Source organism: Scyliorhinus torazame, chromosome 22 (genome assembly GCF_047496885.1).
Source record: "Scyliorhinus torazame isolate Kashiwa2021f chromosome 22, sScyTor2.1, whole genome shotgun sequence".
Lineage (NCBI taxonomy): Eukaryota > Metazoa > Chordata > Chondrichthyes > Carcharhiniformes > Scyliorhinidae > Scyliorhinus > Scyliorhinus torazame.
In genome coordinates this window covers 69,312,379-69,336,779 of record NC_092728.1, presented here as the reverse complement: position 1 = coordinate 69,336,779, position 24,401 = coordinate 69,312,379, and the positions used below count along the sequence as shown (strand labels likewise).

Here is a 24,401-nt window from a genome sequence, read left to right as displayed (position 1 = left end):
AGTACGGGTCAATGGCCACCCGCTTGAGATGGAGTTGGATACTGGCGCAGCGGTCTCCGTGATCATCCGGAGGACATTCGACCGCATCAAGCAGGGTATACAGACCCTTACATTAACCGACTCACAGGCCAGGTTGGCCACCTACACGGGGAACCACTGGACATTGCAGGAACTACAATAACCCCTGTTGTTTATGGACGCCAGGAGGGGCGTTTCCCACTTATCGTGGTGCACGGCCATGGGCCCAGCCTGTTGGGTCGGGACTGGTTGTGCCATTTGCGGTTGCAATGGCAGCACATCCTCCAAACAGTTTCTGAAGGGTTGACTGAGGTGCTAGGACGATATCCAGATGTATTCCAGCCTGGTTTGGGAAAAATAAAAGGGGCCGTAGCCCATATCCAAATCGAACCAGGAGCCACGCCGCGCTATTTCCGGGCGCGCCCAGTGCCTTACGCCTTGCTCGAGAAGGTAGAAGGGGAGCTCACTCATTTGGAGAGTTTGGGTATTATCAGGCCCGTCCGTTTTGCTGACTAGGCAGCACCAATTGTACCTGTAATGAAGCCAGATGCCACAGTTCGCTTGTGTGGCGACTATAAACTTACAGTGAATACTGTTTCCCGACTTGACCGATATCCAATGCCTCGCATAGAGGATCTCTACGCGAAACTTGCAGGTGGACTCTCGTTCACAAAATTAGATATGAATCACGCCTACCTGCAGTTGGAGCTAGTCCCTGCCTCCCGACCATATGTAACGATTAATACACACCGGGGCCTGTATGAATATACACGGTTGCCCTTTGGAGTATCCTCTGCCTGTGCAATTTTTCAACGTGTTATGGAGGGCATTTTGAGAGGTTTACCACGTGTGGCTGTCTACTTAGATGACGTTTTGATTACAGGGACGTCGGAGCAGGAACATTTGGATAATCTGGAGGCTGTCCTTAGACGCCTTTCGGAGGCTGGAGTCCGTTTACGTCGCACAAAGTGCGTATTTCAGGCAAAGGATGTAGTCTACCTAGGTTATCGGATGGACCGTGAAGGTTTGCACCCCGTCGCAGAGAAGGTGCGTGCAATTCAACATGCCCCCGCCCCGACTGACACTTCGCATCTTCGTTCTTTTCTCGGTCTCGTAAACTATTACGGGAAGTTCCTCCCCAATCTGGCAACTACGCTGGCCCCTTTGCACCTTCTGCTAAAGAAAAATCACACCTGGGTTTGGGGTCAGCCGCAAGAAACCGCTTTCTGGCGGGTAAAGCAACAATTGTCGTCGTTTGGGTTACTAACCCACTATGATCCTGGAAAGCCTTTGCTCGTCACGTGATGCATCCCCGTATGGTATTGGGGCCGTCCTGTCCCACAAGATGGAGAACGGGGCCGAGCGACCGATAGCTTTGCCTCCCGCACATTGACTGCAGCGGAGAAAAAGTACGCGCAGATCGCGAAGGAGGGCCTGGCAGTGGTTTTTGCGGTGAAACGCTTCCACCAGTACGTGTATGGCCGCCATTTCACTATCGTGACTGATCATAAGCCTCTGCTGCGACGTTTCAGAGAGGATAAGCCAATACCGCCCATTGCTTCTGCACGGATCCAGCGCTGGGCTTTGTTGCTTGCTGCATACGAGTATTCTCTGGAGCGCAAAACAGGTACGCAGATAGCAAATGCCAACGCACTGAGCCGATTGCCTTTATCGACCGGCCCCATGTCGACCCCCACGACCGGTGAGGTGGTTGCAACCCTAAATTTTATGGACACCTTGCCTGTCACGGCATCACAGATCCATGAGTGGACCCAGATGGAGCCAGTCCTGTCAAAGGTTCGGCACATAGTCCTGTATGGTGGGCAGCATAGACAGCTCCCAGGTGAGTTGCGGGCATTTTTCTCCAAGCTATCAGAATTCAGCGTGGAAGACGGCATCCTCTTGTGGGGGATGCGTGTGATTGTCCCGGAAAAAGGCCAGGAGCTGATACTAACAGACTTGCACAATGGGTATCCAGATGTGACCAAAATGAAAATGTTGGCCCGGAGTTATGTCTGGTGGCCAGGCCTCGACACCGACATTGAGAAGGTGGCCCAAAACTGCTCCATTTGCCAGGAGCATCAGAAGCTTCCGCCGGCCGCGCCCCTACATCACTGGGAATGGCCAGGGCGGCCTTGGGCACGCTTGCATGCAGATTTCGCAGGCCCTTTTCAAGGATCCATGTTCCTTCTATTAATTGACGCCCAGTCTAAATGGCTAGAGGTGCATAAGATGCAGGGGACAACGTCCTGCGCAACAATTGAAAAGATGCGTTTGTCGTTTAGAATGCATGGCCTCCCTGAGGTGCTGGTCACGGATAACGGCACTCCATTCACGAGTGAGGAGTTTGCGAGGTTCACGAAGATGAACGGCATACGCCATATCCGCACTGCCCCATACCACCCGGCTTCAAATGGGTTGGCAGAGCGCGCAGTGCAGACATCAAAAGAGGCCTAAAGAAGCAGTCTTCCGGATCAATGGACACGAGACTGGCTCGCTTTTTGTTTATGAACTCCTAATGGGCCGGAGACTTCGCACCCGCCTTAGCATGGTTTTCCCGGACATTGGCGCAAAAGTACGCCGCACACAAGAACGGCAGGGACAGGGATTTTCTCGGCATCGGCCGATTCGGCAGTTTGCGCCCGGTGACCCAGTGTTCGTTCAGAATTTTGCTGGTGGTGCCCAATGGGTTCCTGGTGTAATCTTTCGCCAAACGGGCCCTTTATCTTACCAGGTGCAAGCCCAGGGTCATCTCCAGCGCAAACATGTAGACCACGTTCGGTCCAGAAGACTATCCCCTCAAAGGATTCCCCGCCCCCGGAGCTCATTTCTACAGCCGCAGAGACCAGAGACAAGAGAAGGTAGTCCTCACAATCTTCCACTGGTGCCTCACTCGAAGCCTGCGCAGGTCGTTACGGAACCGAATGGAGATAGAGACGCTGACATGACGGAGGCAGCAGACTCTGACTCCGAGATGGAGACACAGGATGCATCAGAGGGGGAATCCTCGGGTCCACGGGCCGTGGATGTACAACCGTTGCGCCGTTCATCACGGAAGCGCCGGTCTCCGTCTCGTTACACGCCGCCTGATCCAGCGCCGCGTGCAAATGGTGTCCGGCCTGCGGCCAAATGAGTCCGACGCCCTCCTTCGCCAGGGTCTTCGGTGGATTCCTTGGACTTTGGGGGGGAGGGATGTTATAACCTGCCTACTTACCATTGGCTGGGGACTAATGGCAATCCCACAATCCTGTGGGAGTATGAGCTTCCCCAATGAGGGGGGCGGAGAAACCATTAGTAAACTCCTAGTACAAACAAAGCTGGCCAGTTCAGGAAGGAGTGTGCTGCAAGGGAAGTTACTGCTACTGTTATATATATATATATGTTATTGTAAATAAATGTGATTACTTTGTATCCTTAAAACTTGTGCTGGATTCTTCGTGGCCCTCACAGAAGTTCCTCCTGGAGTTGAGCGAGTGGTGAGTGCAGAAACAGCCCCGTGTAGTGCTGAGAAGAACTTGGCGTTTCTTTTTTCAATGGTCTGACGTTTTGCACTTTATCTATTTTTTTGGAAAGCTGTCAGGATGTCAGTGGCTGTAAGTTCCAAGCTGAACAAAGCCATCCGGGAACAGTACCTTAAACTGCCCCAGGGTGACAAGGTGCAGGCTACCTACGTGTGGATCGATGGTACAGGAGAATGCCTTCGCAGTAAAACCAAAACTCTGGATTTTGAGCCTAAGACTGTTCAAGGTCGCGTATTTATAATTTAAAGTTTACACACACACAGTAATGCTGTGACTTGATTCAGATGATTTTTAAACTTGGCTAATTGTAGCTTTACTTTCTTCCCCCACTTCCAACAGATATCCCGGAGTGGAATTTTGATGGCTCCAGTTCCTTTCAACCGGTAGAAAACAACACCATGTATCTGATTCCGGCCCACATGTTCCGGGATCCTTTCACCCTGGATCCCAACAAGCTTGTGCTCTGCCAAGTTCACAAATGCGATAAGAAGCCAGCAGGTGAGTACTGGGGAACTGCTGCCTGGTTCAACTGCTTTGAATTAATGCTGGTTAATATTTTGACTTTTTTTGGGCGGGGAGGGGGGGAGATATCCTGGAAAGATGAACAAGCGACTATTCCTCCCCCTGTTTAAATGGTATAATTTCCTAGCCTCTTTATCTCTTCTTTCTTCCCCCCCCCCGCCCCCCCCAATTCCAATCCATTCCTCAAATGTTTCAATGTATTTTTTGGTTTGGGAACCTAACTGCTCCAAATTGTGTTGTAGAAACTAACTTGAGACAAACGTGTAAAGAGGCGATGGACAAGGCGAGCTCCTCTCATCCCTGGTTCGGGTTGGAACAAGAATACACTCTATTAGGAATCAATGGACATCCTTATGGCTGGACTGAAAATGGGTTTCCAGGGCCGCAAGGTGAGGAGAGGCATTATGGGATGCCCTTGGCAGTATGCATTTTTCTTAAAGCCAATTTTACCCCAGTTTTCACATTTTGATTTCATAAGTTTCTGTTCCTGTTTGTTCTTTTCGGGCTATGCTCCAATTTACCCCTCTGGCAATTTCTGTTTTTCTATTCAGTTGATTGGCCCTAAAACATGTTATATTATCATGACACACCTCTATGCTATGGGGGGGGGGGGGGGGGGGGAAATAGTTGAGGTATACCTCTTATTTTCTGGGAACCTTTTGTTTTTAACTTTGCCCTGTTTTATTTCCAAGAATTAATAATAATTTTGTGGCTTCTAGCCAAATGTATTGGAATGACATCAGTCAGGGACTTGGCCCACATTAAAGTTCTCATTTATGGGCTGTTGAGGAAAACCATTTCAGTTGGAATGAGGGAATTAATACATGTATTAGCACAGAACAGTTTAACCAGTGAATTTGTCAAGAATGTAAATACAGTAACCTGGGGACAAGAGGTGTCACTTGATACATTTATTATAAACAATAGGGTTAAATAATTGGTTCTAAGTTACAGTAAATAACTAAGTATTGCTAGCTTGTAAAGTTACTTCTAACTTAAAAATAGAGATGCAAGACAAACATTGTAAATGAGATGTTGCTGCATTCTGATTAATTTATAACAGGACCCTACTATTGTGGAGTTGGAGTATATAAAGCTTTTGGTAGAGATATAGTGGAAGCTCACTATAAAGCATGCTTCTATGCTGGAGTGACGATATCGGGAACCAATGCTGAAGTCATGCCATCGCAGGTATAAATTTGGGCAGAGGTTGCATGCTTGCCTGGTAGTTCAATGGAAATAAAATTAAACTATGAGTTTATTTATCTCTTCCAGTGGGAATTTCAAGTGGGACCATGTGAAGGGATAGAACTGGGAGATCACTTGTGGATTGCCAGATATATCCTTCATCGCATTTGTGAAGACTTTGGAGTTGTCGCTACATTTGACCCAAAGCTAATAACTGGAAATTGGAATGGAGCTGGATGCCATGCTAACTTCAGCACAGAAGCCATGCGGAAGGAAGGCGGAATCAAGTAAGATTTTAATCATTTGTAATTATATATCTATGGGTTTAGTGATATCAAGAAACGTGTTGCTCGAGTGTAAATAGGTCAATTTAAACTGATTTTAAACATTCAATGATTAAAATCAAGCCAATTTAAACATTGTCAGGAAGTATCTATGATAGATCTACTTGGTAATGAAGGTGATACATTTGAAATGTCAGGATTATTTTGTTCCAAATTCATGATTACTCTTTGGATGGATAATTGCAGCATTAATAATTGGCGTCGGTTGGCAGACGTTATCCTTGTATTAAGTCGCCCAAAACAAATTCTATGGATCTTTACCCTAGTTACCACTTTAAAGGTACCATCGGGATATTTTGTATCCTTCCCAAGAGCTATACCCTCTGCACAGTGAAGTCTATGGTCTAAATCACATGAGCTACATCCACCACTGATTTATAAATGTTTCTTTTCTGAATTGAACATCCTAAAACTGTCCCAGTAGGAATATGTTGCCCCTTGGATATAGAACTTGTGATGTGGATAGAGAACTGGTTGGCAGACAGGAGACAGAGTGGGAATAAACTGGTTCTTTTTCAGAGTGACTAGTGGGGTACCACAGGGTCCATGCTGGGACCCCCAGCTGTTCACAATATACATTAATGAGTTGTACAAAGGAATTGCGTGCAATATCTCCAGATTTGCAGACAACACTAAGCTGGGTGGCAGGATGCAGAGAGGCTGCAGGGTAACTTCGACAGGTTAGCTGAGTGGGCAAATACTCGGCAAATGCAATATAATGTGGGTAAATGTGAGGTTATCCACTTGGGTGGCAAAAACAGGAAGGCAGATTATTACCTTAATGGTGGCAGTTTAGGAAAGGGGATGTGCAACGAGACCTGGGTATTGTTGCTCTTATTAGCCTTAGTTTATTTAGTTCTAATTACGTCACCTTTGCTCATGAGCCGCCAGGTATCTTTCTGATACCGCCACGTGGTTCAAGCTCGAGTTATGATTAATAAGTCAGCACACGGCTTAGTAAGATTGAAATCAACGGTCATTTATTATATACAACAAGTAATGCTTACACAATAATGCTATTCTCTATATGGAAACCTATCACTACTGGTCAATACTTAGCTTTAGGAAGGGCCCACCAGGTCAGGGAAACAAAAGGCTTATCCAATCGGATCTGGCCCACGGGATTCAAAAGGCTGATACATGTCGATGGCTAGGAGTCTCTATCGGGTAGCGATCGCTGGAGTCCAACTTACGCTTTCTGGTCGATGTTCTTGCGAAGGACACGAGCAGGCGAAGATGAGAGAGAGAGAGCTCTGAACTTGGCCCCGTATTTTATAGGGCCAAGGGGCTTCCCGCCTCTCGGGGCGGCCCTTGGCCCTGAGTCCCAAGTGATTGGACTTGTTCCCAATCACTGGGTTCGATATGTCCAATAACGGTGCGATTCCTCGATCAGGGGGTGGTCGTTCACCTGTCTTTGTTTCGGCCACCGACAGGTCTGGCCCGGCATTCAATTGCTAATATGTTGCAATTGTTCCCGGGGATAGATGATTAAACTGTAGATGTCTGGGTTGATGTGTTGCTAATGGTCTTGAGTATCGCTCTGGGCCGACTTCCCCAGAGCCGAATACGCTATTCTGTCTGCAGCTGTCCGTTTGTATCCTGTTGGCTGCTTTTCCCATCAGCCTTTTCGGTGAACCATTTTAAATCGTGTTTTGGCCAAATTAATAGGGAATCAGCCATTTTAGGTGGCTACAGCCCTCCTTGTGATCCTAATGCGAAGCGTGAAGGATCACATAACTTTTGCCCTTTTTGTTCCCTGACCGGGGGGGGGGAATACCTCCTACATGGCCACTACTCTGACCCTAGCTATGCACAAAAATTTACCTAAACAATTCTTGGGGGCGCTATGTCAGGCAGGGCATGTATTAACAATTAAACTAGGAACCTCTAATTTTTTACCTTAATACGCTATACTCCATAAACATTGCATTATACTATCTTCCTAAAACATACAACAATAATCACAACATTTAATATACTCTTTCCTGACTTGGCAGTCAAGCTCAGGATCATACTTTTTTTTTTCATGACAAGGTTTGTACATCTCTTTATTTACAGTAGTAACGCAAGTGAAAGCTCTTTATTATTCTGGTTTCATAGGTCTCGGGGGTCTGGGGTCTGGTCATAACCGAATATAGGGGATCGGATCCGATATACCGGGGTTCGAGCGCGGTACGCTCTCCTTTTCCATTTGCGGAGGCGCATAGTCTGTACTGCACAGCAGAGTATGGCCAATGCTAACAGTGCCTCAATAATGTCCGATAGGGAGTACCAAGTTATGAACTTGGCACACCAGGATAATGCAGCGTGGCTGGTGACTGGGCCCTCGGTACTGTGGGGCAGTGAAACATTAACGGTAGGGGGGTTTGGAGTAATGGGGTCCGCATTCCCGCGCAACCAAATGTCCAAAAAGGTGTTGAGCACGATGAAAGAAGTCCTCATGGTTGTCCTCTTTCTTTTCTTTCTCTGTGTTCGCTTTTTTTCTCCGGTCTTGGAGCTTCTGGAGTTCTGTAAGACAAGCATAGTATCTGTAACTACCTTGGTTTAATATCCGGTGTGTTAGTGTGTCTGTCCTTGGGGCCAATTAAACCCTTATAATTGGTCACAATATGTGACTTCTCCCCCATTTATTTTTTCAAAACAAACGGCACACTTCCCAATGGTGGACCAGTGCTAAGTTTAGCATCCAAATGTTCTAGGATGTAAATAGCATTTGGCGGCAATCCAAAGGTTGCCTAAATAAATAAAACTGTTTTTGAAAGGAAAAGGTCGAATGAGGTGCGTATGGGCCGCGACGGGTAAGATTTGGATGGAGTCCCCGGGTAGGACGGCTACCAATACTGTATGTCCCCTACCCGAGCGTTTTTGACCAACGGGGGGCCCCCAGGCAGGGCGGGTCTCACGGCGTCAAATCAGAAGATCAGTTACGATCGGGCGTCTGATACCCGAACAAGTTTCAGCTGAAAAGCTAGTTCCTCTGAACAAGCGTCTGGTGTCGGTGGGTGTCTGAGGCAAGTCCTCAGAGGTTTCAGCCGAATGGGCATGTGGCGGTGGTGGTTGTCAGTGGGAAAAAGCTAAAAAGTTCAGGTGAATGGGTGTGTGGCGGTGAGAACATTCTCCTGTTGGACGAACAACATTAAACAAACATACAAACAACGGAAAACATCCTGCAGGTTCCATCAGGAAGGACAACACTTTTCACCAAGTGTCTCCTTTAAATCATCATGTGGACACCTCAGTTCTCTGTTGCGAACAGGATCGCAAAGGGGTTGGCGGATTGGGGGTCTGAGTCGGGGTCGTCCCCTTCTCCCGAGTGCCAAACTCTGGAGTGAATTAGGGCGGAAAGGGCTGCGTGGTGTGAGTTGGGGTCGCTCTCGTCGTTGCGGACGAGTCTGCAGGAGTTGCCGCGGTGCCAATGAGTTGGGTCGAGTTGGGTGGGAACAAAGTCAGGGTCGTCCGTGTGGTTCGGTGGTCGGTGGTGTGGTTTATTTAAGAAAGTGATGAGGAAGGGGCACTGGAGTCGAAGTCGGAGTTGCTGGGTGTGGGACCAGGATAGTAGGGAGGCGTGCTGTGGCTGTCGTCAGAGTCACAGTCGCTGCCTCTGCTGGTGCAGTCTGTGGGCGTTCCGGGGCGGAGTGTATAGTTTGTGGGTGGAGTCGGGGGCGAGTCCGTGTCTGGACTGGACGTGGAAGGGGTTGGTGTGGTTACGTTGGCTGTGGGCGGGGTTTGGTCTGCTGCGTCAAGCATGACGTGGTGGGCGTGGTTTGACTGTGCTCCGTAAACCTTTAGCTGGTTTATGTGAAACCACGCAGTCTTACCATTTTGGTATTTGATTTTGTGTACCGATGGGCTTACTTTATCCGTAATGGAGTACGGACCCGAGTATTTCGGAGACAGAAATGTGCTGGGGTTATACACAGACAACATCACTTGTTGTCCTATATTATACTCCGTTGCATGTACTGCCTTATCAAAACAGGCCTTGCTCTGTTTTCTTTTAATGCCCAGTTTAACAGCGGCTGCTAACTGAGCTGTTTTTATATTCGCAAGTAATTGGTCAATGGCTTTCTCATGGTTGAGGGCCGTAACTTCAGGGCTGGTCAGGTCTAAACCCAACAAGTACTCTGTTCCTTTCATGGGGTGTCCGGTCATGAGGGTGTGTGGGGTGAAACCTGTGGAGGTGGAAACAGTGTTACGCAAAAACATCAGCGCCAAGGGGAGGACCGAATCCCAAGTGGTGTTATTCTGCTGGACCATTTTCCTAAGGGTGGTTTTTAGGGTCCGATTCATGCGCTCCACTATACCACTCAACTGAGGGTGGTACGCAATGTGAAATTTTTGGGTTATGCCAAATATCGTGAGGACGTTCTGCATGACCCGTCCCGTAAAGTGAGAGCCTTGGTCCGATTCAATACTGCGGGGGAGTCCCCATCTTGTAAAGATGTGGTGGGTTAGGATTTTGGCTGTGGTTTTCGCGGTGTTGGTGCGGGCGGGAAATTCTTCCACCCACTTTGTAAAAGTGTCAATGACCACCAGAACATATTTATAGCCATTCCTGCAAGGGGGCAATGGACCTATGAAATCGATCTGGAGGTTAGTCCAGGGGCCATTAACGGGTCGGGTGTGGCTGAGATGTGCCTTTTTGGCATATCTATCTGGGTTGTTCTGAGCGCAGATGAGGCAATTCTCAATGTAATGGGATACATCCTCTTTGAGATAAGGCCACCAACGAAGCTGTTTGAGGTGGGCTGTGGTGGGATCGATTCCCTGGTGTCCATGACCATCATGGAATAAACAGATCATTTGATTCCTATCCTGCTCAGGAACTACATAAAGGGTGTCCTTGAGCACCACACCGTCATGTGTGGTTATTGTATTTCTGTACCTCTCGTATGAGGCTGGAAACTTCTCTTTCACGATGTCAGTGAGAGCGCTATCCTGCTTCTGGGCCTCTACTAGATCTTCGATCCTAGTCTGCGCGACCTGAACTGCACTCACTGGGGCGCACTCGGGGGGCTTCCAAAAGTACCCATGCCTGGATCCTGCCTTAGCCAGTGCGTCGGCCTTTACATTTCCAGGGGGGGAGGAACGATGGTGGCTGCGGACTTTTATAATGCCAAAAGTCCTGTTCTTGGCTTTTCTCAGAATATGGCGGAGTAATGGGGCTGACGGGAGGGGTTTCCCATCCGCGGAAACAAATCCTCTCGTTTCCCAGAGGGGCAGAAATTCAGTGAGGCTGTTGCACACGTATAGACTGTCTGAATATATGTCTGCTGGGCTGGGGAAGGAATCTGGGTGCTCTACAATGTAAGTGATGGCCGCAAGCTCTGCTGCCTGCGCGCCTAAGTGTCCGGGTAATTTTAGTGCGATTTCCTGGAGGGCACGTCCCTGCGCATCCTCCACATAAATCCCACAACCTGTTATGCGTTGCCCTTCCAGGATCGTGGAAGATCCATCCACATAAATCCTAATGGGGTCACACGTGTCCGGGTGAGGGGGGTTCTGAGATGGAGTGGCTAGTTTTCTGGGGGGTGTTTAGGCTATAAAGGGGCCTATATTATGGTGGGGCGAGATGATTTCACACTCATGGGGGGTTCCGGGGTACTGTAAATTGTCCGCTAAGTATGTGTGAGTCTTTGTCCGTTTTACTGTGATGTCCCGTCCTTGTAAGAGAAGGGTCCACCTAGCAGCGCGTATCTGGCTGACGGTACCGTCTTTAAGTCGTCCGTCTAGGAAAAGTTGGGTGGGGGTGTGCTCGGTAAAAATGGTGATGGGGTTCAGTCCGGTAATGTATGAGAAGTACTGGACTGCCCAGAAAACTGCGAGCAGGTGCCTCTCACAAGCTGAGAATCCCTGCGCCACAGCATCTAAAATCCGGGAGGCATAAGCCACGGGTCTTAGCTGGTCGTGCCGTTCCTGCAGGAGCACGGCTGAAAGGGTGCGGTCTGTGGTCGCTACCTCTATGGCGTAAGGGGAAAGCCGGTCTGGAACTTGTAGTGCGGGGGCGGTTATGAGCGCCTGTTTTAATGATTCCACAGCATCCGTATGCTGCGGACGCCATGCCCAGGGGTTCCTTTTTTCAGAAGGTCTGAAAGGGGTGCTGCCTTGCTGGCGAAACTGTCAATGTGGTTTCGGCAGTAGCCAACCAGTCCTAAAAATGACTGGAGGGCTGAAACGTGTTGGGGAAGGGGCAATTTAGCGATCTAGTCAATTCTTTTGTGCTCGATCTTGCGTTTGCCGTGTGTGATAATTGTACCCAAATATACCACTTTTTCTTCCAATATCTGGGCCTTTTTGGGGTTGACTTTACAGCCAATGGAATGTAGTAATTCCAGGAGTTCGGACAGAAGCTCAATGTGCTCTTCCTTTGTGTCTGTCTGCAGTAGTAGGTCGTCTACATACTATACCAGACATTCGGGGTGAGAAAAGTTTGCTAGTCCATTTGCCAGCTGTCGGTGGAAAATGGAGGGGGAATTGTGGAAGCCTTGTGGCAGGCATGTCCACGTGTACTGCTGCGCTCTGAAAGTGAAGGCAAATTTATACTGGCACGCCTTTGCCAATGGAATGGACCAGAACCCATTACTGACGTCCAAAACCGTGAAATATCGGGCATGGAGTCCCTGTTTGAGCATGGTCTCGGGACTTGTTGCAACGGTGGGGGCTGCTGCGGGGGTGACTTTATTGAGTTCCCGATAATCAATGGTCAAGCGCCATGATCCGTCGGGTTTCCTTACTGGCCAATTCGGTGTGGCGCACAAAGACTCCGTGAGACAAATAGAGTGAAGTCGATGAGGCTTTATTAAGCGTGTCTGTTCCCCAGCAGCCCGATAGTAAACTGGCCTGCGGGGGAAGGCACCGGCTTCTTATACTTCGCCTTCAGGGCGGAGTATGAGGTCAACGGCCAACCAGGACCCGGGATCTGTCAGCCAATGACATTAGGGCTTCCAGTCCCACATGACCCCCAATACATACTACCACATTCACCCCTTGTCAAAAATGAACCCGGCGGGGTGATGCTTCGTATGGTGGTAAGGGTTTACAGTACTGGTCCTGGGAGGATAGAACAGTTACATGGTAGTACCGTATTGGACAGTATCGTCCTGTTACAACTATTTACAGAGGATATAGGAAAAACAAAATGTTCATTGGACAGTCCATCTTTGTTTTACATCGACGCCACGAGTCGGTCGGGCGGTCTGGTCGTCCGTGTCGATCGCCTCGGCCCCGGCGATGGTGGTGGTGCTTGTACCAGCGTTGTCGCCTCCGGGAGCCGCACGGTTTCAGCTGTCGGTGCAAAGGGGAGGGGGACTGATCCTCCTGGGAAGGGGGCGGTCGCGGGGTGCGGCGGTGACAGGAAGGAGGGCGGTTGGGTTGATGGTGCCGGGGGGGTGTGCGTGGTGCCGGCGGGCGCCAGATCCCGCAGGGAGACCGTGTCCTGTCGGCCGTCGGGGTACTCCACGTAGGCGTACTGGGGGTTTGCGTGGAGAAGGTGAACCCTTTCGACCAACGGGTCCGCCTTATGTGCCCGCACGTGCTTTCGGAGCAGGATGGGTCCTGGGGCCGCCAGCCAGGTCGGCAGCGACGTTCCAGAGGAGGACCTCCTAGGGAAGACAAGGAGACGCTCGTGAGGCGTTTGATTAGTGCTCGTACATAATAACGACCGGATGGAATGGAGAGCGTCCGGGAGGACCTCCTGCCACCGTGAAACTGGGAGATCCCTGGACCGTAGGGCCTGTAGGACGGCCTTCCAGACCGTGCCGTTCTCCCTTTCTACTTGCCCGTTCCCCCGGGGGTTGTAGCTGGTCGTCCTGCTTGAAGCTATACCCTTGCTGAGCAGGAACTGGCGCAGCTCGTCACTCATGAAAGAGGACCCCCTGTCGCTGTGGACGTATGCGGGGTAACCGAACAGTGTGAATATGCTGTTCAGGGCTTTAATGACTGTGGCCGCGGTCATGTCGGAGCAGGGAATGGCAAAAGGGAAGCGGGAGTATTCGTCCACTACATTAAGGAAATACGCGTTGCGGTCGGTGGAGGGGAGGGGCCCTTTGAAATCGAGACTGAGGCGTTCAAAGGGACGGGAAGCCTTAATCAGGTGCGCTCCATCTGGCCTGAAAAAATGCGGTTTGCATTCTGCGCAGATGTGGCAGTCTCTTGTGACTGTACGGACCTCCTCTAAGGAGTATGGGAGATTGCGGGACTTGATGAAGTGGTAAAACCGAGTGACCCCCGGGTGGCAGAGGTCCTCGTGGAGGGCTTGGAGGCGGTCAATTTGTGCGTTGGCACATGTCCCGCGGGATAGGGCATCAGACGGCTCGTTCAGCTTTCCGGGCCGGTACAAGATCTCATAGTTGAAGGTGGAGAGTTCGATCCTCCACCGCAAGATCTTGTCGTTCTTGATCTTGCCCCGCTGTGCATTATCGAACATGAAGGCTACCGACCGTTGGTCAGTGAGGAGAGTGAATCTCCTGCCCTCCAGGTAATGCCTCCAATGTCGCACAGCTTCCACTATGGCTTGGGCTTCCTTTTCCACTGAGGAGTGGCGGATTTCTGAGGCGTGGAGGGTTCGGGAGAAGAAGGCCACGGGTCTGCCCGCTTGGTTAAGGGTAGCCGCGAGAGCTACGTCAGAAGCGTCGCTCTCGACCTGGAAGGGGAGGGACTCGTCGATGGCGCGCATCGTGGCCTTTGCGATGTCCGCTTTGATGCGGCTGAAAGCCTGGCAAGCCTCTGTCGACAGCGGGAAAGTCGTGGTCTGTATTAGGGGGCGGGCCTTGTCTGCGTACTGGGGGACCCACTGGGCGTAGTATGAAAAGAACCCCAGGCAGCGTTTCAGGGCTTTTGGGCAGTGCGGGAGGGGAAATTCCATGAGTGCGCGCATACGTTCGGGGTCGGGGCCTATTATCCCATTGCGCACTATGTAGCCCAGAATGGCTAGCCGATCGGTGCTAAAAACGCACTTGTCCTCGTTGTACGTGAGGTTCAAGGCTTTGGCCGTCTGGAGGAATTTTTGGAGGTTGGCGTCGTGGTCCTGCTGATTGTGGCCGCAGATGGTTACATTGTCGAGGTACGGGAACGTGGCCCGTAACCCATGTTGATCAACCATTCGGTCCATTTCCCGTTGGAAGACCGAGACGCCGTTTGTGACGCCAAAAGGGACCCTTAGGAAGTGGTATAATCGCCCGTCTGCCTCGAAGGCTGTGTACTTGCGGTCACTTGGGCGGATGGGGAGCTGATGGTAGGCGGACTTGAGGTCCACGGTGGAGAAGACTTTATACTGGGCAATCCGATTGACCATGTCGGATATGCGGGGGAGAGGGTACGCGTCTAGTTGTGTGTACCTGTTGATGGTCTGGCTATAGTCAATGACCATCCTTTGTTTCTCCCCTGTCTTCACTACTAGCACCTGCGCTCTCCAGGGACTATTGCTGGCCTGGATTATGCCCTCCTTTAGTAGCCGCTGGACTTCGGAGCGAATGAAGGTCCGGTCCTGGGCGCTGTACCGTCTGCTCCTAGTGGCGACAGGTTTGCAATCCGGGGTGAGGTTCGCAAACAAGGACGGGGGTTGCACCTTGAGGGTGGCGAGGCCGCAGATAGTGAGTGGGGGTATGGGGCCGCCGAATTTAAACGTAAGGCTCTGTAGGTTACATTGAAAATCTAAGCCCAGCAAGGTGGGGGCACAGAGTTGGGGAAGGACGTTAAGTTTGTAGTTTTTGAATTCCCTCCCCTGTACCGTTAGGGTAACTATGCAGAATCCCTGGATCTGTACGGAGTGGGATCCTGCAGCTAGGCAAATCTTTTGTGCGCTGGGGAAGGTAGTTAAGGAACAGCGTCTTACCGTGTCGGGATGTATAAAACTTTCCGTGCTCCCGGAGTCGACTAGGCATGGCGTCTCGTGGCCGTTAATTAGGACCGTTGTCGTCGTCGTCTGGAGAGTCCGGGGCCGAGCCTGATCGAGTGTAACCGAAGCGAGCCGTGGTTGTAGTAGTGGGGTGGGGTCCGTTGTTGCCGTCCAAGATGGCGCCGGGGATGGACAAAATGGCCACCCCCATACCTCGCCCGTAGCTGAGGGGTCACAAGATGGCGTCGGGGGTGGACAAAATGGCCACCCCCATGCGTCGTACAGGTCGGGGGCGGTCCAAGATGGCGGGGCCCCTCCTCCCCTCGTGGTGGTCGGGACCCAAAATGGCGGCGTCTGCGGGTCGCACATTGAGTGCTGGGGGGTCTGGGGGGGCGCTAGGACCACGCGGAGTTCCTGCATTGCGAGCGCCAGGGCCGCGGGCGCTAGGACCGCGCGGAGCTCCCTCGCCGGGGACAGCGGTGGTCGGGGCCAAGGCCGGCGGGTCAGTACTGCGACGCTGGGACCGTGAGGAGGTCCCTCGCCGGGGACGGAGATCGGGGTCCAGGTAAGTTGTATTGCCGGCGGGTCAGGCGTGGGGCGCGGGACGGGGGTGAGGGCCCAGGTCGGCGGCGCTGGCGGGTCAGGCGTGGGGCGCGGGACGGGGGCGAGGGCCCAGGTCGGCGGCGCTGGCGGGTCAGGCGTGGGGCGCGGGACGGGGGCGAGGGCCCAGGTCGGCGGCGCTGGCGGGTCAGGCGTGGGGCACGGGACGGGGGCGAGGGCCCAGGTCGGCGGCGCTGGCGGGTCAGGCGTGGGGCGCGGGACGGGGGTGAGGGCCCAGGTCGGCGGCGCTGGCGGGTCAGGCGTGGGGCGCGGGACGGGGGTGAGGGCCCAGGTCGGCGGCTCCGGCGGGTCAGTCGTGGGGCCGCGAGCGCTGGCACCGCGCGCAGCTCCCTCGGCGGGGACAGCGGTGGTCGGGGTCAAGGTAGGTGGCGCCGGCGGGTCAGGCGTGGGGCGCGGGACGGGGGTGAGGGTGGCGTTCGGGATGCGAAAAACCCCCTCCTCTCCGTGGAGAGTGTTGGCCGGCACCCAAATCGGGAGCGCCGGCGGCGGGTCGTACATGGGCTGCGGGGAGGGGGGTTGGGGAGCGTAGGCGGCGTGCAGGGCTCCCAGTTCTCCCGGGGCCGCGGTGGTCGGGACCCAAAATGGCGGCGCCTGCGGGTCGCACATGGCGTGCTGGGGGGGTTGGGAGGCATAGACTGCCTGTAGGGCTCCCTGTTCTCCCGGGACAGCGGCGACCGGCACACCACCGCATAGTGGCTCTTTTTCCCGCAGCTTTTGCAGATGGCTGCGCGGGCCGGACAGCGTTGTCGGGGGTGCTTCGCCTGGCCGCAGAAATAACAGCGGGCGCCCCCGGTGCGACTCGGCGTTTGGACTGCGCAAGCCTGTGGGGTGTCCGGGGGGGGAGGGTAGGGGGTTTGCCGCGGCGGGTACGTACGGGGCCCAATGGCCTGCCGCGCGGTCGGGGCCGTAGGCGCGGGTATTACGCGCGGCTACGTCCAGCGAGGCTGCCAGGGCCCGTGCCTCTGAGAGTCCTAGTGACTCTTTTTCTAGAAGTCTTTGGCGGATTTGGGAGGATTGCATACCTGCAACAAAAGCATCGCGCATTAACATGTCTGTGTGTTCGTTTGCGTTCACCGACGGGCAGCTGCAGGCTCGTCCCAAAATCAGCAGTGCGGCGTAGAACTCGTCCACCGATTCTCCGGGAGCTTGCCGTCTCGTCGCGAGCTGGTAGCGAGCGTAGATTTGGTTAACTGGGCGAACGTAGAGACTTCTCAGTGCTGTGAAGGCCGTCTGGAAATCGCGGGTGTCTTCAATGAGGGTGAAAATCTCCGTGCTCACCCTCGAGTGCAGGACCTGCAGTTTTTGTTCATCTGAGACTCGGCCTGTGGTCGATGTGATGTAGGCCTCAAAGCAAGTCTGCCAGTGTTTGAAGGCTGCTGCCGCATTCACTGCGTGGGGGCTGATCCTCAGGCATTCTGGAATGATCCTGAGCTCCATAGTCCTTTTTAGGCACGCTTAATAAATTGTGGCGCACAAAGACTCCGTGAGACAAATAGAGTGAAGTCGATGAGGCTTTATTAAGCGTGTCTGTTCCCCAGCAGCCTGATAGTAAACTGGCCTGCGGGGGAAGGCACCGGCTTCTTATACTTCGCCTTCAGGGCGGAGTATGAGGTCAACGGCCAACCAGGACCCGGGATCTGTCAGCCAATGACATTAGGGCTTCCAGTCCCACATGACCCCCAATACATACTACCACAATCGGGGCATTATTAGTTGAGGCTACCGATCTTAGGATGCCCTGCTCTAATAAGCTTTCTATGACCTTTAGGATTTCTCCCTCTGCTTCTAAGGGAAATCCGTACTGCTTTTGGGGTCTAGGGTCCGGTCCGGTTATTTGTACGGAACCGGTCATCCGCCCACAGTCGTGTTTGTGGGTGGCGAATGCTGCCCTGTTCTTTTGCAGGACTGCCTTACCTGTCGGTCCGTGCTGAGTGTGCTGGGGTTGAACCAAAACTCACCTACTGCACTAATTTTGTTCATATAGTCCCCTATATTGAGCGTTGCGGGGGCTCTAGCGGATTTCGCCATCTTCCAGACACACTGGTTGACTGGATCGAAGCAGAGGTGATGAGAGTTCATAACGTCTATCCCCAAAACGTGCTCTGCTGTTGGGGGCAGGTCGACTAACACTACGGGGTGTTTTGTATTAATGGTTCCGATTTGGATGGGTACAGGGGTTGTGATATGTCCCTGCTGTGAGTGGCCTGTAAAGCCGCTGAGGGTGATAGTGGCTGTGGTGGGCCACGTGTCCTTTCCAAGGGTGGAGGAACTTAAGGTTGTGCGGGACTCTCCTGTGTCCCAGAGAAGCTCGATCGGCTGTCCCCTAACCTTTGCTGCGACTACGGGTTGTCCTGACCTATCCCAAATGATATTGCAGACCCAGCTGGGGGAGTCTGTACACCGTCAGTCCGTTCCGGTCAAGTCTGTCTGGTCGGACTGGGCGCTAACGCTATGTATGGGCTCTGCCTTTTTCTTATTGATAGTGCCTGTCTGTTGGGCTTTCTGAGGATTTTTAGGGGCCTTGCATTCTTTGGCAAAATGTCCCAACTGTCCGCAATTGTAGCATTCTTGCGGTTTTGCTGGGGGGCTGCTCTTTCCCTCGGTTACCCAGGCGGGGTTGTGGAGAGTGGTTCTTACTGCCTGCACGTCTGCGGCGGCTTGGTTTTCCTCGGGGGTTCTAGCTGCGGGTTTACCGTGAGCCGCTTGTTCCCAAACACGGGACAATCTTTTGACCACCCACTTCTCATTATGAGCCTCCTCCGAGGGGTCATATTACTACAGGCATTCTGTCCTGCTTCCATGGCATGGGAGATAAGGGTGCGGGTCCATTTGGCCATATTGTCTGCGGACAAATGGGCATGGTCTACATTTCCGAAAACGGCTTCAAAGTGAATCCACAAGCATCCTGCGAACGCTGTGGGGTGTTCAGACTTTTTCTGTCTGCACTTATTTAGACCATCTACGGGGTCGCCCCGGTTGTACCCGATCGCATCCAGGGTCGCGGTATGCATTTCTGCAAGGGTGCCTTCTCCTACATTCTGTGGGTCGGGAAGGGCTGCTGCGACCCATGGGTCAAAGCTGAGGACTGTGAGCTTTACCTGCTCTTTCTCATCCAGGCCGTACATGGTCGCCTGGTTTTGACGGTGGCAAAGAAATGGTGTGGGTCTGAAGCGGGGAGGAACGGTGCGATTTTAGCACACGCGTCCCGTAATTGGGTCACTGTGAGGGGGGTGGAATATAAAACTTACGCCTCGTCTGCTGTGGCGGTGCGGTGGGTTGTTACAGGGTTCATGGGAGCCTGTATTACCTGCTGTGTGGGGGGTGGGGGTGCTCTCCTCCTTTGGGGTTTTCCCTGCGCACATGCTCCCTGAACATATCTCTGCGCTGTCTCTTGCAGTTCTTCCTAATCAGGGCCGTCTTCCTGATCTAAACTTTCCCCAAAGGTGTCTTGGAATCCCTTTTGGACAGAAAGCATTGCTTGCAGGTCTGCAATTTGCTTTCGGCACTTCGCATGGTCTAAGGTACTCTGCCTTTGTTCCGTGGTTGCAGCGTGGAGCGCTCTCGAGGCTGCCTTGAGATCATTACATTGCTTCTGTAGTGTCTCCACCTGCTTCTCCGTCTCTTTCTTAACCAGGACTGCACGCTGCGTGTCCTGATGAGCCTTCTCATACTGGGATTGAAAACTGCTTAAAGGCGCCAGACAAGACTGGTGACCCCGTTTGGCGTCAGCCACCTCTTTGTCCTTGGCTTCTAACTGCCTTTTCAGTTCCAGGTTTTCCTTCAGAAAATCTTCACAATAGAAGAGACCAAAAGCATCACTTGAGGAAAAAGTACGAAGAAAATTAATGGGGCTTGCGACTCCAGTAGGGTGGTGTGAAAGGAAGTGGCTGAAGAGATGATGGATGCCCTGTGTGTGATCTTTCAACTTTCTCTAGATTTTTGGAAGATTGCAGTGAGAATTGGAAGTAACCACTGAGGAAACCGTAGGCCAGTTAATCGAAGATCTGTTTTTAGGAAAATGTTGGAATCCATTATTGAGTAGTTGCAGGATATCTAGACAATTGTAATCTAATCGGGCAGAGACAACATGGTTTTGCGAAAGGGAAATTGTGTTTGATAAATAGAGATGTAACCAGCAGGTTGGATGAAGGGGAACCAATATGTGTAAAAGGTTCCTGCGGAAGATAAGCATGTTGGGGTGATATATTGGTACAAGTGGAGGATTAACTAACAGGGTGCTGTTTCAATTGGCAAACAAACTAATGGAGTGCCATAGGAGCTAGTGCTCAGACCTCTGGTATTTATGATCTATTTAATGACTTGGGTACAGGGACTGACTGTGTTGTAACCAAATTGCTGCTGATAAAAGTTGAGGAGGGTGCTAAGTCTGCAAAGGGATAGGCGACTGAGGGAACTGCCGTTCAGAGTGATAGGGGTAAGTTTTAGATATCTAGGCATCCAAGTAGCACGGGAATGGGAACGCCTACACAAACTTAATTTGGCCCGTCTGGAGGAGCAAATGAAGGTCAATTTTCAGAGGTGGGACGTGCTCCTGTTGTCACTATCTGGGAGGGTCCAGACGGTGAAGATGATGGTCCTTCCAAGATTCCTGTTCATGTTCCAGTGTCTCCCCATCTTCATTCGGCGGACCTTTTTTAAACGGGTTAACAGAGTTACCACGGGCGGGTAAGACCCCGCGAGTAAAGAAGGGGATGATTGTGCAGAGCCGGGGAGTGGGTGGGCTGGTGCTGCCAAACTTCAGTAACTATTATTGGGCGGCGAATATAGCCATGATCAGGAATTGGGTGGGGGGGGGGAGAGAGGGGGGGGGGGGGGGGGGGGGGTTGGCATGGGAGCATATGGAGGTGGCTTCATGTAAGGGCACCAGCTTGGGGGCGTTGATAACGGTGCCTCTGCCGTTCCCCCCGGCACGGTACTCCACCAGCCGTGAGAGTCTGGGGGCAATGAAGGAAGCATGTGGGAGCGGAAGGAGCATCGGTCTGGTCCCCAATCTGCAATAAACAGCAGTTTGCTCTAGGAACAATGGGTGGGGGTTTCGGAGATGGCAGAGGGCAAGAATTGAGAGGATGGGGGATATGTTTATAGAAAGGAGCTTTCCTAGCTTGAGGGAGCTGGAGAAGAAATTTGGCTTGGCGAGGGGAAACTAATTTAGGTACCTGCAGGTGTGGGACTTCTTACGTAGAGAGGTCTCAATCTTCCCGCTCCTACCACCAAGGGGGATTCAGGATAGGGTAGTTTCCAGAGTGGGGGTGGGAGAAGGGAAGGTCTCCGACATCTATAAGGAGTGTGGTGAATGGAACTCCTGTTAATTCGCCAGTGCACTGTGATATCATGTTACTGCTGTATTGTGTTACGTTATGTGTTTAACCATGTGGGCTCCACCTATGGGCCATTGTACGGCTTCACCCACAGGGGGATATGTCTGGGCATGTACGGGTTCGCCCATGGCTCCACCCCCTACAGGAAGTATAAAGGCAGCTGATCTGCGGGGCCGCATTCATTGTTGTACCGGTCACAGGCAGGCTCAGTTGTAAGCTGGATGAGCAGGCTCTTTGGTGTAAAAGACAGGTGTGCGGTGGGGGGCAGCAAACCATGTCCATATGTTCTGGGCATGCCTGAAGCTTTGGGGATTCTGGCAGGAGTTTGCTGACGCATGTCCACGGTGTTAAAAACAAGGGTGGCACCAAGTCCGGAGGTGGTGATTTCCGGGGTGTCAGACGATCCGGGACTCCAGGACAAGAAAGAGGCAGACATTCTGGCCTTTGCTTCCCTGGTAGCCCGGAGACGGATACTATTAGCTTGGAGGGACTCAAAGCCCCCGAAGTCAGAGACCTGGCTTACTGACGTGGCTAGCTTTCTCTGTTTGGAGAAAATCAAGTTCGCCTTGAGAGGGTCACTGTTCGGGTTCGCCCGGAGGTGGCAACCGTTCATCGACTTCTTCGCGGAAAATTAATCGTCAGCAGAAGTGGGGGGGGGGGGGGGGGTGTTAGTTTAGTTTAGAGTAGGGGATTAATAACGATGGGACCTGTAAGGGAGGAAGCAGGTGCAATATGTTTAGACTTATGTATATTGTTTATTTTGTCGTCGTTGTAAAACCAAAAATACCTCAGTAAAATGCTTACTTTAAAAAAAAAGTCTGCAAAGGGATGAGTCGGGAAAAATGGTAGATGGAATATAATGTGGGAAATTGTCCCCTTCGGCAGGAAAAGCGCAGAGACCGCAGTCCAGGGGATCGGAGTGATCTGGTGTAGAAATCACAATGTTAGTATGCAGGTACAGCAAGTGATTGGGAAAACAAATGGAATCTTGCCCTTTTATTGCAAGGAGAATGGAGTATAAGCAGGGAAGTCGTACAGGGCATTGGTGAGACTGGAGTTTAAGGAAGGATATATTTGTATTGGAAGCAGATGATTTGCTTGACAGATTCCTTGGAAGAAGTCCTCTTATTTTATTTTTTTAAAATTTAGAGTACCTAATTCATTTTTTCCAGTTAAGGGCCAATTTAGCGTGGCCAATCCACCTACCCTGCACATCTTTGGGTTGTGGAGGAGAAACCCACGCAAACACGGGGAGAATGTGCAAACTCCACATAGTCAGAGCCGGGATCGAACCTGGGACCTCGGTGCCGTGAGGCAGCAATGCTAACCATTGCGCCACCGTGCTGCACTGAAGAGGTCTTCTTGTGAGGAATAGTTGAGCTTTCATTGGAATTTGGCAATGTGTCTGCTCTGCCATTCAATCATGGCTGATATTTTTCTCATCCCCATTCTTCTGCCCCCCCCCCCTAATAACCCCTAATCTCCTTATTGATCAAAAACTTATCGATGTCTGCCTTAAAGACACTCAGTGATTTGGCCCCCACAGCCTTCTGCGGCAAAGAGTTCCACAGATTCACCATCCTCTGGCTGAAGAAATTCCTCCTCATCTGTTTTAAAGAATCGTCCCTTTAGTCTGAGATGGTGTCCTCTGCTTCTAGCTCTTCCTACAAGTGGAAACAAACTCTCCACATCCACTCTAGCCATGCCTCACAGTATCCTGTAAGATTCCCCCCTCATCCTTCTAAACTCCCAACGAGTACAGACCCAGAGTCCTCAACCGTTCCTTCCTAAGCATTTCCCCATTTAGAAGATAGTCTATGCCTGAATTCCTCCTTTCACAGAGCATCCCCTCACACTTTTCCAAATTGTATTTCATCTGCCACTTAATTGCCCACTCTCCTAGCCTGTCCAAAGCCTTCTGCAGCCCCCTTGCTTCCTTATAGGGGACAGATGGGAATGTGGAGCTGTGGCTACTTCAGATCAGCTGTAATCTTGTTGACTGGTGGAATAAATCTGAAAAGCACACCCCGAGTGTTTTTAATGACCTTGTGTAATGTGCACTTTTTTTGTTTGAAGTAGAGACTAGGTTGAAATCCTCCTGGATGAGGGCTGAATCGGAGATAACATTTCCATGTATAAATGTTTAATTTAGGTATATTGAAGAAGCGATTGAAAAGCTGAGTAAGAGGCACCAATACCACATCAGCGTGTATGATCCAAAACGAGGACAAGATAATTCCAGAAGGCTAACCGGACTGCACGAAACATCAAGCATCTATGACTTCTCAGCTGGAATAGCAAACCGTGGGGCTAGTATTAGAATTCCCCGGCAGGTTGGACAAGATGGTTGTGGATACTTGGAGGACAGAAGACCAGCTGCAAACTGTGACCCTTATGCTGTCACTGAAGCTCTGGTCAGGACCTGTATCCTAAATGAAACGGGTAATTAGCTAAAATGTTGCACTCAGTGGGCCCTATAGCACCTAAAAAGATTGGTGATATTTTACCTAATGCAAAATGGTTTCATTTGTCAATATATATATTAGACATGCATAACTTATATTTTTAACCACCTACTTGAATATTAACAGTTATTTAATGCTCTGTATAGAAGCTTGATTACACCTGTAAATCTAAAGCACACAATGTCCAGTAATAGATGATTTTAGTGTCAGTCTAAATGGGTTGAATGTGCATGGGTGTGGGAATTACACTTGTATAGTTTTCTGAATCCGTTTTTTCCTGACATCAGTTTGAATTCCCTCTAGGATACTCCAATTGTTTCATTGATTCGAGGGGGTGCCTTAAACTTTCGGTCACCAACTTCAAACACAATAGGTTAATTTATATTGTGATATTTCAATGGTGTATGGAATAAACTTTTTTGGTATCTTGTTTATTGTAATATATTCTTGTAATGAACACAATGAATTATCCAAAACAATCGCAAAACGGGTACAGAATGACTCCTAGCAAACATAGGAACAAGTACGACAGGACAATTCAGAACTAT

The 24,401-nt window shown here is 51.2% G+C and overlaps 1 protein-coding gene across 2 annotated transcripts; it reads left to right on the top strand.

Annotated features, from left to right (window-relative positions):
• The first annotated feature begins 3,323 nt into the window (after nt 1–3,323).
• LOC140399112 (glutamine synthetase-like) lies at nt 3,324–24,285 on the top strand. Of its 2 annotated transcripts, XM_072488290.1 has the most exons (7): nt 3,324–3,494; nt 3,592–3,765; nt 3,879–4,037; nt 4,304–4,450; nt 5,125–5,252; nt 5,337–5,536; nt 23,541–24,285. In XM_072488290.1, the coding sequence occupies exons 2-7, from the start codon at nt 3,600–3,602 to the stop codon at nt 23,836–23,838; spliced, it is 1,098 nt and encodes a 365-aa protein (XP_072344391.1). In that variant the 5' UTR covers nt 3,324–3,494; nt 3,592–3,599; the 3' UTR covers nt 23,839–24,285. The 2 variants fall into 2 exon arrangements, with proteins under 2 accessions (XP_072344391.1, XP_072344389.1); XM_072488288.1 differs by lacking the exon at nt 3,324–3,494 and having other exon boundaries at nt 3,523–3,765.
• Nucleotides 24,286–24,401: the final 116 nt, after the last annotated feature.